The 12817-nt window shown below is 33.2% G+C and overlaps 1 protein-coding gene and 1 long non-coding RNA gene across 2 annotated transcripts; one reads left to right on the top strand and one right to left on the bottom strand.

Moving 5' to 3' along the window:
* Positions 1-235: 235 nt before the first annotated feature.
* LOC111372916 (probable folate-biopterin transporter 2) lies at positions 236-5461 on the bottom strand. Its single transcript, XM_022995344.1, has 5 exons — positions 4537-5461; positions 2980-3239; positions 2781-2876; positions 2274-2444; positions 236-1181 (listed from the first exon to the last, which is right to left on the bottom strand). The coding sequence occupies exons 1-5, from the start codon at positions 4910-4912 to the stop codon at positions 582-584; spliced, it is 1503 nt and encodes a 500-aa protein (XP_022851112.1). The 5' UTR covers positions 4913-5461; the 3' UTR covers positions 236-581.
* LOC111372917 lies at positions 4546-8034 on the top strand. Its single transcript, XR_002698846.1, has 2 exons — positions 4546-4608; positions 7438-8034. It is a non-coding gene; the product is annotated as an uncharacterized LOC111372917 (long non-coding RNA).
* The last annotated feature ends 4783 nt before the right edge of the window (positions 8035-12817 follow it).

A 12817-nucleotide genomic window follows, 5' to 3' on the forward strand; every position in this document is an offset into this window, starting at 1 on the left:
GGCATCTGGCAGTTATTTCCCTGTACAAGGGGAATAACTCATGATATGAAGGTTCTTGCTTGATTAATACTATAGCCAAAGGGTAGTGCTACTTGAACAGGGCCACCTCGGCCCTGTTCAAACTTTCGCCTCCATTTGAATAGGGTAGAGATGGCCCTGTTCGTTTAGCCTAATTCATAGCCAAATATATGTTATTTAAGGAGAAAATGGTTTGCATCCAATCATGTAAAGGAAGAGACAGAGAATGATAAACCTTAGCCATTTCAGTTTCTGTACAGTACTTACTGTCATGAATATTGCAAATAAGCAATCTGTAAACCTAAAGATAAATACATGTTAACTAACACGTGTCCTTTATGCGACGACCTCTATTCCATACATCGTTTGCAAAATAATTGAAGTGAGATGAAGAACATCTATAATCATATAAAAAAATAAATGTACGTACAAAAGGAAGCACTTGCTCAAATCAGCATTCAACTCGAAGAAGTACTGCTGAATCCTTTTCATATATTCTCGTGTTGAAATGTTATATGAGTCTTGTTTTTTGAATTTCTTCGTATTGATTATGTAAAGTAATGCTATCTACTATCCTCGCTGTTCACAAGGGCAACAAGCTCGATATTCTCAGATGTTGAAGTTTCAGCAACCTCTTTTGAATCCAAAACTTCTCCAGGGAGAATAGAGGAGTTAGGATCAGTTCTTGCCACCAAAAATAGTAAACAAAGCGGGCTAATCCTCAATATATTCCTTATCAAAACGGCTACCCACAAGTTATCGAATTGTGTCCTAGTAACTTTCAAAATGTGAAGTAACAAGCCTCCAAACCATGACGATGTAAGAAGTCCCGCATTATCAATTGACATGAGCAATGCAAAAAAGGTTCCTTCAATGCCCCGGGGGCAGAGTTTCGAACTTAGAACAAGAAGTGGCATCCATTTGAGTCGTCCGATCATGGAAGAAACACTTGCATCAATCACCACGAATAAAAAGTCTGGTATCCCTAATTTTAAGTTCACCCGTAGCACCAGTAGCAAATCAAGCATTCCTGAGAGACATAATAGTATCTGAGTCCAGAAGAGTAGATCACGAAATGGATAATCCTTTAATCCATATTGATATAGTATAGCTCCCAATAGAGAGCCTACGGAGCCAATCGCCATCATATAGCCAATGATTTCCTGTGTTAATCATATGAACAACAGTTATGAACACTTAAAATTATTTGGGCTAGCGTGCGAAAGAAGGCAATGAGCTCTACAAATAAATTCTAGACACTTGTCTTCGCTTTTCCAAAATAGAAAACCCAAGTTATGATAGAAGAATGTCAAACTCAGGTATTACAATAAATTCTGTCACACAATTAATATGGATGTCACAAATGTACTAGACAAGCAATATGGAAATGAAGATATTGGCAAACTAAGAAACAAAAAGGAAAAGAAAAGAAAGAAAAGAGTGATAAAGGGTTTTAAGGTGAAGTACATGCTACAACTATCTTCTAATGTTGTCAAAACAGTGTTTTTGAATATCCACGGTAATCAATACGATCTATATGTGGAGAAAATTCCATTTTTCGGAAAGATGTTACTTTTAGGACATTTTGCTCAAACATTTTGCAGCCAGAGTAATTGTAGTATGGTTGGATTTCATATAAACTTCAAGTAGGATATGATTTCGCTTTTGGTTTCAAGCCTCCTCAACATTCAATGTTGTGTTAGGATACTCGTCGCGTGTAATAACTTGAGTTGAATTAGTAAGTAGATATTGAAAGGCATTCAGTTTTCGGTTGAATTACAAGTAAGAATGTTTCAAATTAAGTATCTGTCATGCCTTCTTTGGGCAATGTGTTATTACATGATTGAATGTTCAAAAAATTCTACAATAATCCTATTGATTTCTGTAATCTTTTTTACAGATTATAGAGATAGATATGTTGTCAGTATTTTCAAATCTAAGTTTGATACAACAGTTGATGTGGGTATCTTAAACTCGGTCTCAGTCACCTATTTATACGCAATAACGCATAACATTGTTAAATACAAAGGTCTTCTTTTTCGGCTTCGTTTTGCTCAAACTGTCAATTTGCTTATACAAAATCACTATATTTTGGTACCACAAATGATTGAAAAAAGGCTAGACGTGCTCCTAGATTTAGTAAACATAATTTTTTTTTCCGTCTATATGTAATGGCAAATGGATGTCTCCTGTAGAAAAATCTTTTGGCTAGGTCCTAGATTAGCATAGTCACAACTCAAATGAACATGACATACCTGAGAAAATAATGGGCCTGCCTTTGAATCTGTTGCCCAGTAGAACATTCCTTCGGAGATATTTAAACTCATTGAGAATGACAAGTACATGTATAAACACGGCCTCCACACTTCTGGGCATTTCAGGGTCTTCCACATAGCCTTACCAGCATCAAGAAAGTTCTGGTTGATCTGATATGAAGAATCCAAAATTAGAATTTATCCTTGCTAAAAGCAAGTCATCTCATCTAGAAGCTCAAGCTATTAGAGAGGAATGTGTGTATTCATTTAAATTTAGTTTTCAACGTGTCCCTTTACGTGCAAGACTGTGATTACTTCTAATCAAAAGTCTGACACGTGCACAATTTTCATTAATGGGCGACAACGTGATCTCAACCCCAATCTTTTGCCTAGTTTGATACCACGTTGAACTACCTCCTCTAAAAACATAAGCTGTTAGAGAGCACATGTATTTATTTAAATTTAGTCTTCAACGAAGCCAACTATGCAATAGAAGTGCATGAGTACCTGCTGATATGCAAAGCTCGATGTCCGATTTTCCCTAAGCAAAACACCAACTAACAACACAAGTCCAGCTGGTATAGCCAACAAGCCAAACACCCCCTTTGATTCAAAGAAAATTTATAAAAGGCAAATCAGATTTGCATATGCAATTTAATGTCTAACAAAGTCACAATATTTTTTCAAGGAATACGAAGAAGCTAACCTGTGGACCAATTAAGTGAACAAAGATACCACTTAAAGAGAATCCCACGAGCGACCCAATTGAAGCACTCAATGCACATAAGCTTTGCATGTCGGCTGCAAGGGATGGATGGTTACTACTGTTCTGTGCCACACATGCATCAACAGTCACATCAGCAATGGCAACACTTGCACTTGCTGCCGTCAGTGCCATTAGTGTAAGTATTATATGCAGCTTCTCATGCAATGATAAGAAGAGCATGGAGATCACACCAAGAAAACCTGAATTTATCAGGACAAAAATATTATATCAGAGGAAAAGAGAATTGTAGAAAGGAAAACGAGAACTTTTTTGTTTCTTCCTACAATTTTCCTTTTATGCATATTTCTAACGAGTCAGCAATAGTCACAAACAATGATTTCCTCTTGGAAGAATGAAATATCAGAGATGCTTAAGAATTTGATTACCGACAAATCCTAAACCATAAAGATCCAGAGAAGCTAGTTTCCTTGGGTTTTTCCATGGATAAACATGTTCTGAAACCCTTGATGCTGTATACTTAGCGTCAACAAGAAATTTGGTAAACTGGATCAACTGTCCTACTAATGGGCACGGGCATTTTCCTTGTGTTTTTTTCTTCTTTTCATCTGCTTTAATTGATGGCTGATAGTTTTCCATAATTCTATAGTGTAAACACTTTCTTGTTTCCATCATACCACCCGACTTTATTACCCTGTACTCGTTCTTAATATGATTTACACAAACATTTGATCGTTCTGTTCTCACTGTCCAAGAAGCTAACACAAAATTGATAACCAGGAAAATTTACCTATGCATATTGTATGCTTAAGGTGATTTCTGTATGTTACAGATTATCAACTCGTGGTTATGAGAAATACATATGGGGATCATCGTTTTTTTCCTAGTTCTTAAATATGTTATCTATATTAGATGTCAAGAAAGCAGGAATGAAGAATCTTATGCTGATTCAACATTCAGCTTTATAGATTCCATATCCATATGTAATAAATTGCAGTTTTCATAAAATTCTGACTTTCCAGTTATCCGTTTTATTTCTGTTACATTAGTCTTGTAAGATTAATACTTTTAAACAATTCTAGGAGTAATGAAAATTTACTTAGTGTAACCCTAGATGCTTGTTACTTGTCAGTCATAGACTCGATCACATGTTTTCAAATTGGAATCATATACCTCCTATTAATATGATTCCATACCTTCATACTTCTTAACATCGATCCACCAGTACATTATATTTCATGAGAACTTTATTAAATGAATGCCACATCCATGAATGCTCTTTTTTCTATTTCTTAAGACATAGTATTTCCATGTAAAATTTGACTTAAGGATTGAACTGTCCTAAAAAATGCAAAACGAAAATGCCCTAATAGTACAAGGATTCTATGAACAAACAGTAATACAATATTAATCACCAAGAAATCCCAAGTATATTAGAAACATAAAAAAGCATTAAAATGCAAGGGACATCAATCAATGAGCAACAAGGAACAAATCAAGAAGTCATATGAAATCTGCAATAAAGAGTTAACATTTTACCGGCGAAAAGGAAATATGGTCTCCGATGATACCCCAAAATGGGAACAACATCAGTGAGAAGACCCCATAAAGGTTTAACTATCCAAGGAATGGAAGTGATTCCAGAGTAAACTTGAGCCTCAGAAGGTTGCACTTTTTGCACATCTTTCATGTAATACTGTGTGCCCACCCGAGCAAGAGCTCCCCCAAGTCCTTGGCTGATTCCATAAACAATCACTACCCCAAATACAAAACTCCAGTGCAATTCCAAAGCAAGCATTTTGACCCAATAAACTGGTGTGAAAATAGCATTATAGATCCCATTCTTGGGCTGATGATTTTCTTCAACTTCCTCTTTGTGAATTGGAATAGTCTCTTCCTCCCCCATTTTTCTCATAAAACAAAATCTTAAGAAATTCCACTACAAAACCAATAAGAATCCAGATCTAAACCCTACGGTTTCTACAGATTTCTGAAAAAATGTCTTAGAAAAGTAGAGGGATCTTGATTCATCTTGAAACCCCTATGAAAAGTGAACACGAGTAAACTGTATCATCTGGTTCTTGTTCGAAAAATCAAGTAAAACGTGTCAGAAGGATTCTTAGCCAAAACCATGTTTTTGATCTGATAACTCTGTTTCTAAGCTAAAGATTTAACCAGAAGAGCACAAAATTGTCTTAAAGATTGGCAGACATTGCCTTAAATCCAAATGTTTAATCAAGATTCTCTCTCCAACATGTGGAAAATAATGTCTATTTAAGGAGTAGATTTCAAGGCAGCAGGTTGAAGGGATTTTAATACAGATTAAAATAAGTTAATAATATCACCTGTCTACATCAAGAAGGTATAACTTATCACCTAATCCAAGAGTGCAAGCGGGAGGGAGAGGCAAATTACAAGTTGAAGATAATAATTGCAGGAAGAAAAAACGAGGCATCTCTTTGACATTGTTTGTCCAAGGTTGGTTTGCCATTTGGCTTGCATCTATACGCAAGACATTTTGTTTAAAATTTGAAAAGAAAAATTGAAGCAAATGGCCCTAACCTATGACTTTTGTACTCAAATGGTCCCCATTCTTTCATTATTGACACTGAACCCCACAACCTATTGATTTTGTGCGCTAAGAGCATCCTCAATGGTACACCAAATTGGTGTAAATTTAGTGCAAAATTTCACTTCAATGGTTCATCTAATCACCACAGCAATTTGTCCAAGGTTGGTTGCCATTTGGCTTGCATCTATACGCAAGACCTTTTTGTATAAAATTTGAGTAGAAAAATTGAAGCAAATGGTCCCTAACCTACGACTTTTGTACTCAAATGGTCCCCATTCTTTCATTATTGACACTGAACCCCACAACCTATTGATTTTGTGCGCTAAGAGCATCCTCAATGGTACACCAAATTGGTGTAAATTTAGTGCAAAATTTCACTTCAATGGTTCATCTAATCACCACAGCAATTTGTCCAAGGTTGGTTGCCATTTGGCTTGCATCTATACGCAAGACCTTTTTGTATAAAATTTGAGTAGAAAAATTGAAGCAAATGGTCCCTAACCTACGACTTTTGTACTCAAATGGTCCCCATTCTTTCATTATTGACACTGAACCCCACAACCTATTGATTTTGTGCGCTAAGAGCATCTTCTGTGGTACACCAAATTGGTGTAAATTTATTGCAAAATTTCACTTCAATGGTTCATCAAATCACCACAGCAATTTGGTGTAATAAATAATGTTACACTAGAGATGGCAAAAAACTCGCCCCATCCTGAACGAGCCTGTCTTGAATGCCCGCCACGTGAAAAGCAAAAAAAATTAAAATTCTGAAATTTTATTAAAAGATTCATGAGATGTTGTCAACCCATTTAATAAACTTTCTTAATTTTGTTATTAAAAGATTCATGAAATGGGTTCATAAAACCTATTGTGCAGTTTTCAACATGAAATTTTTTTGAATCAAGCACTTGATTGTTGCAAGAACAATGCCAAGCAATCTGGCTAAGTTCAAACTTCCAAGAAATGTGCGAAAATTAGGATTTTTGAACATGTTCCAACTATCAAACTCCTTTGATTAAATTAAAAGAATTTGTATTTTATTATCTAATAATAACATAACTTGAAATTTTGAAAATATAAAAATAAAAATAAAAAAATAAATGGGGCAAGCAACTGCCCCGCTCCGCCTTGTCTAAGGCTTCGAACATGTCCCACTGCCATTTCTATGTTACATTGTTTATTTGATGTAAAATTTGGTTTAATTCATTATTTTTATTTTGCCCCTCATTTTATATTTCAACAAATTGTAATTCCTTCTATTTACATTTTTTATGCTTTAATATTTAATGATTTAAATTTATTCAAATTTGTTTATTATTCTAATAAAGTAATAAGTAATAAGTTATTTATTTATTTTTTTCTTTTTTGTTAACTTTGAATGTACTAGTATGTTTGATTGGCTTCATTTTCCATGAAAAATGTCATTTTCACTAAATTCCTATTTTTGAAGTATTTGATTGACAATATTTTTTATGAAAAATATTTTTCAATTTTTGGTCGCGTAACCATATTTTTCTTAAAAGTAAGGAAAACATTTTTTTTAGAGAGTGATGACTTTTTATTTTTCAAGTAATTCACTCTCCCTCTCTCTCATCTATTTGTTAATAAAAAAATGGACAAATTGCGTTGGCCCGAGGGTTTACTCAATCCGCACCCGAAGAGTAGCGACTACGAGTTCTCCAATCATGAAAAAAAAAGAACAAATATAATATTTTCAAGGTTGAGAACTAAATTAATCAAACAAATTTAATTAATAATTTAAATACAAATAAGTTATATGTAATTGAATTGCTTATAGTTTATTTTCTTTTCACAATCAAATGCACTCTAACCTTTTTTTTTTTTGGTGGTCAATCTAATTAAAGGTTTAACTATCCAAGGAATGGAAGTGATTCCAGAGTAAACTTGAGCCTCAGAAGGTTGCACTTTTTGCACATCTTTCATGTAATACTGTGTGCCCACCCGAGCAAGAGCTCCCCCAAGTCCTTGGCTGATTCCATAAACAATCACTACCCCAAATACAAAACTCCAGTGCAATTCCAAAGCAAGCATTTTGACCCAATAAACTGGTGTGAAAATAGCATTATAGATCCCATTCTTGGGCTGATGATTTTCTTCAACTTCCTCTTTGTGAATTGGAATAGTCTCTTCCTCCCCCATTTTTCTCATAAAACAAAATCTTAAGAAATTCCACTACAAAACCAATAAGAATCCAGATCTAAACCCTACGGTTTCTACAGATTTCTGAAAAAATGTCTTAGAAAAGTAGAGGGATCTTGATTCATCTTGAAACCCCTATGAAAAGTGAACACGAGTAAACTGTATCATCTGGTTCTTGTTCGAAAAATCAAGTAAAACGTGTCAGAAGGATTCTTAGCCAAAACCATGTTTTTGATCTGATAACTCTGTTTCTAAGCTAAAGATTTAACCAGAAGAGCACAAAATTGTCTTAAAGATTGGCAGACATTGCCTTAAATCCAAATGTTTAATCAAGATTCTCTCTCCAACATGTGGAAAATAATGTCTATTTAAGGAGTAGATTTCAAGGCAGCAGGTTGAAGGGATTTTAATACAGAATAAAATAAATTAATAATATCACCAGTCTACATCAAGAAGGTATAACTTATCACCTAATCCAAGAGTGCGAGCGGGAGGGAGAAGCAAATTACAAGTTGGAGATGATTGCAGGAAGAAAACAAGGCATCTCTTTGACATTGTTTGTCCAACGTTGGTTTGCCATTTGGCTTGCATCTATACGCAAGACATTTTGTTTAAAATTTGAAAAGAAAAATTGAAGCAAATGGTCCCTAACCTATGACTTTTGTACTCAAATGGTCCCCATTCTTTCATTATTGACACTGAACCCCACAACCTATTGATTTTGTGCGCTAAGAGCATCTTCAATGGTACACCAAATTGGTGTAAATTTAGTGCAAAATTTCACTTCAATGGTTCATCTAATCACCACAGCAATTTGTCCAAGGTTGGTTGCCATTTGGCTTGCATCTATACGCAAGACCTTTTTGTATAAAATTTGAGTAGAAAAATTGAAGCAAATGGTCCCTAACCTACGACTTTTGTACTCAAATGGTCCCCATTCTTTCATTATTGACACTGAACCCCACAGCCTATTGATTTTGTGCGCTAAGAGCATCTTCTGTGGTACACCAAATTGGTGTAAATTTATTGCAAAATTTCACTTCAATGGTTCATCAAATCACCACAGCAATTTGGTGTAATAAATAATGTTACACTAGAGATGGCAAAAAACTCGCCCCATCCTGAACGAGCCTGTCTTGAATGCCCGCCACGTGAAAAGCAAAAAAAATTAAAATTCTGAAATTTTATTAAAAGATTCATGAGATGTTGTCAACCCATTTAATAAACTTTCTTAATTTTGTTATTAAAAGATTCATGAAATGGGTTCATAAAACCTATTGTGCAGTTTTCAACATGAAATTTTTTTGAATCAAGCACTTGATTGTTGCAAGAACAATGCCAAGCAATCTGGCTAAGTTCAAACTTCCAAGAAATGTGCGAAAATTAGGATTTTTGAACATGTTCCAACTATCAAACTCCTTTGATTAAATTAAAAGAATTTGTATTTTATTATCTAATAATAACATAACTTGAAATTTTGAAAATATAAAAATAAAAATAAAAAAATAAATGGGGCAAGCAACTGCCCCGCTCCGCCTTGTCTAAGGCTTCGAACATGTCCCACTGCCATTTCTATGTTACATTGTTTATTTGATGTAAAATTTGGTTTAATTCATTATTTTTATTTTGCCCCTCATTTTATATTTCAACAAATTGTAATTCCTTCTATTTACATTTTTTATGCTTTAATATTTAATGATTTAAATTTATTCAAATTTGTTTATTATTCTAATAAAGTAATAAGTAATAAGTTATTTATTTATTTTTTTCTTTTTTGTTAACTTTGAATGTACTAGTATGTTTGATTGGCTTCATTTTCCATGAAAAATGTCATTTTCACTAAATTCCTATTTTTGAAGTATTTGATTGACAATATTTTTTATGAAAAATATTTTTCAATTTTTGGTCGCGTAACCATATTTTTCTTAAAAGTAAGGAAAACATTTTTTTTAGAGAGTGATGACTTTTTATTTTTCAAGTAATTCACTCTCCCTCTCTCTCATCTATTTGTTAATAAAAAAATGGACAAATTGCGTTGACCCGAGGGTTTACTCAATCCGCACCCGAAGAGTAGCGACTACGAGTTCTCCAATCATGAAAAAAAAAGAACAAATATAATATTTTCAAGGTTGAGAACTAAATTAATCAAACAAATTTAATTAATAATTTAAATACAAATAAGTTATATGTAATTGAATTGCTTATAGTTTATTTTCTTTTCACAATCAAATGCACTCTAACCTTTTTTTTTTTTGGTGGTCAATCTAATTTTTTACTGTGGTATTCAGATTAATACTTTTTTCTTAATTTATTAATATATGCAATATTTTAGTTCATTAAATATAAATATAAATTTAATAATAATATAATTTGTAATTAAATAATTTTTAAAAATAAGTAATTATTGAGAAACAAATAATAAGGAAATAAGGAAAATGTTATTCATTTTGGAGGTGTTTGATAGACATTTTTATGTAAAAATGCATTTTAGAAAAGTAAATTGATGTAAAATATGTGATTGAGAAATAAGAAAATTTTTTTTGATTTACATGTAATATTATTTTAATAAAAAATTTGTGGTTGAAAAGAAAAGAAAGAACAATGTATTTTGAAAAAAAATGACTACCAAACGGGGCCTTAAAGTAAAATTTGGTGTAATCAATGGAGAGGTCACCTCAAATTGCACCAATTTGGTGTAAAAGTTATACCAAATTAATGCTAACCATTGGACATGCCCTAATGATACACGGTTTAAAGACTTTTGTTCACTCCTGCCATTAAGTTTGGACGCGTCTCTCATGTGTACAAACCTGCAATGATAAAATTAAAATTATCCACACAATATGTTAAAAGGTTATGTCCTATAAAATTAAAAGGAAAAAAAATGCAAAAAAAAAAAAGTTTGAGTCTTTGACCCACCCACCCTCTCTTGGAAGACCCACATCTCCCCCTTCATCACCATGTCATTGTGGTCGCCGTCCAACATATATCAAAGTTTCTACCGACAATGCGTCCAACATACCAATCATTAGAAATTCAAGATTTAGAAGCTTTAAAAAAATTATTCATCATCTTCCGCACGGTATTTTTCAATGATAAATTTCAATAATATCACTAAACTTCGTAATTGGTATCACATCGGCTATTGAACTTCGAGTTATTTACACTCAAAATTTAATCTTACAAAATATTTTATTCAAACCATTGACTAAGTTTGACATTCATATTTTAACTGAAAATTCTTCGTTTTTGTGTGCTAACTCGAAGTATAACCTAAAAATCATAACGGTTTGATGAGTTGGCACACAAACACCTATGTTTCTCAATATTTAAAAAAAAAAAATGAACGTCAAACTTAATCAGTAGTGGTCTGAGTGAAATATTTGTTAAAGTTCATCACCAACAAATAAAAGTTCATTGGCCAAGATTAACGTAAGTACAAATTCAGTGACCATCAGTGAAATAAACCCCCTTTTCTATTGTATAAGTTCCTAATTAATTAAAAATAAAAATATGAACTCATGGTTGGATCTTGAAAAGCTATTGATGATTCTCTTCAGTATTTTACATTGGCCTCTCTTGTCGCCATGATTATCTTGAGATCCCTTCGTTTGAGGACCTTCTTCATGTTGCTCTTTAAACTCATTATTTTGAGCAAGTTTGAGCTACATTTTATTGTAAGAATGTATTTTAGGATAATAGATTGATGGAGAATGAGTGGTTAAAAAATAAGGAAAAATTTAAAATTTACGTGTAATATTATTTTATTAAAAAATATATTTTTGAAAAGATGATAGAGAAATATGTATTTTTAAAATGATGAGGATCAAACAAGGGCTTTTTGTTGTTGGGGAAGACCTTTTCTTTTATAGCTAACTATGCAGTACTTTATCTTCATATGTTGTTAGACCTCTAACAATTGCTTGTTTCGTGAAATTGATCTTCAATTTTGTTGAAACCAGCTCTGTTTCAACTTACCAACATAAAAGATACTCAACCAATCAACTCCAATCCACAACTTTGTCTTACTTCAGTTGCTCTACTCAATGTTTCCACAAAAAACACAATACAGTGGTTGTAATATGTAACCAAGAAGAGAGGAAGATAGGTTTCGTTTTTTTGAGCACGAAGAGAGAAAATATAAAAGGTGGGCTGCCTATTTTCTCATAGTTGCACACACGGCTTCTTCTAGAAAATGAGGCCATATATAGATTTAGAGTGTGAATTATGTAAGCTCTAATAGTGGGATCATGAACCAACAAATGGTTAGAGAATTAAGTTATAATATCTGTATTCTTTACTTTCTAACAATTTATTATTCTGCGATAATTTAACATGGGGTAGATTGCATGTGAATTTGTCCAGACTAATTAATAACTATAACGTGTTGCAATTGTTAATTACTTTGCTTAAATTACACACAAACACCTATTCACCCCCTCCCCCTCTAGGCATAATTTGAGTCGAACTGTGTAACTTACAGAATTATTTGTTCAATCTCTCAGCACTCTTAGTTGAATTCAACGAGATCATCAATCAAGGTGTTCAACTTCTACGTTTCATCACATGGCAAATGAAGGATTAGAAAATGATAAACACGAGATCATTCAGCAAGGTGAGATACAAGGTATATTTGCAGGATTCCTTCAGCTGGACTAATTGAAAGTTCCTTATAAGCATTATTTAAATTGCACTTAGGAATATGCCATAACAGATATTTAACGACGTTCATTGCAAGGGAGGTAGTCCCTCCTTCAATAAGTGTAGTAAATATCTACTTTCTTTCGATATAAGTCTTAAGTTAAAGGTGGAATATCTTCCACCCCCGTTTATTTCAAATTCTGATGAATAAGACATGGTAACAATTCTCCTAACTCTCCCCCATTGCGTTTATGTAGATGGATAAATATCTTGCTTAGTTGTTGACGGTGTTTTTCTTTAAAAAGCAAAAAGTATATACGTGTATGAACACAGGCACATAAATGGAGGTGCAAAGCCTGGATTTATAAATAAAATTATGTTCCGAGTTTCTTGTCTTTATAAAGGTTAAACTCCGATCTAAAGGGCCCCCACTATCCCGTCCCT

Source organism: Olea europaea, unplaced genomic scaffold, assembly GCF_002742605.1.
Source record: "Olea europaea var. sylvestris unplaced genomic scaffold, O_europaea_v1 scaffold1046, whole genome shotgun sequence".
Classification (NCBI taxonomy): domain Eukaryota; kingdom Viridiplantae; phylum Streptophyta; class Magnoliopsida; order Lamiales; family Oleaceae; genus Olea; species Olea europaea.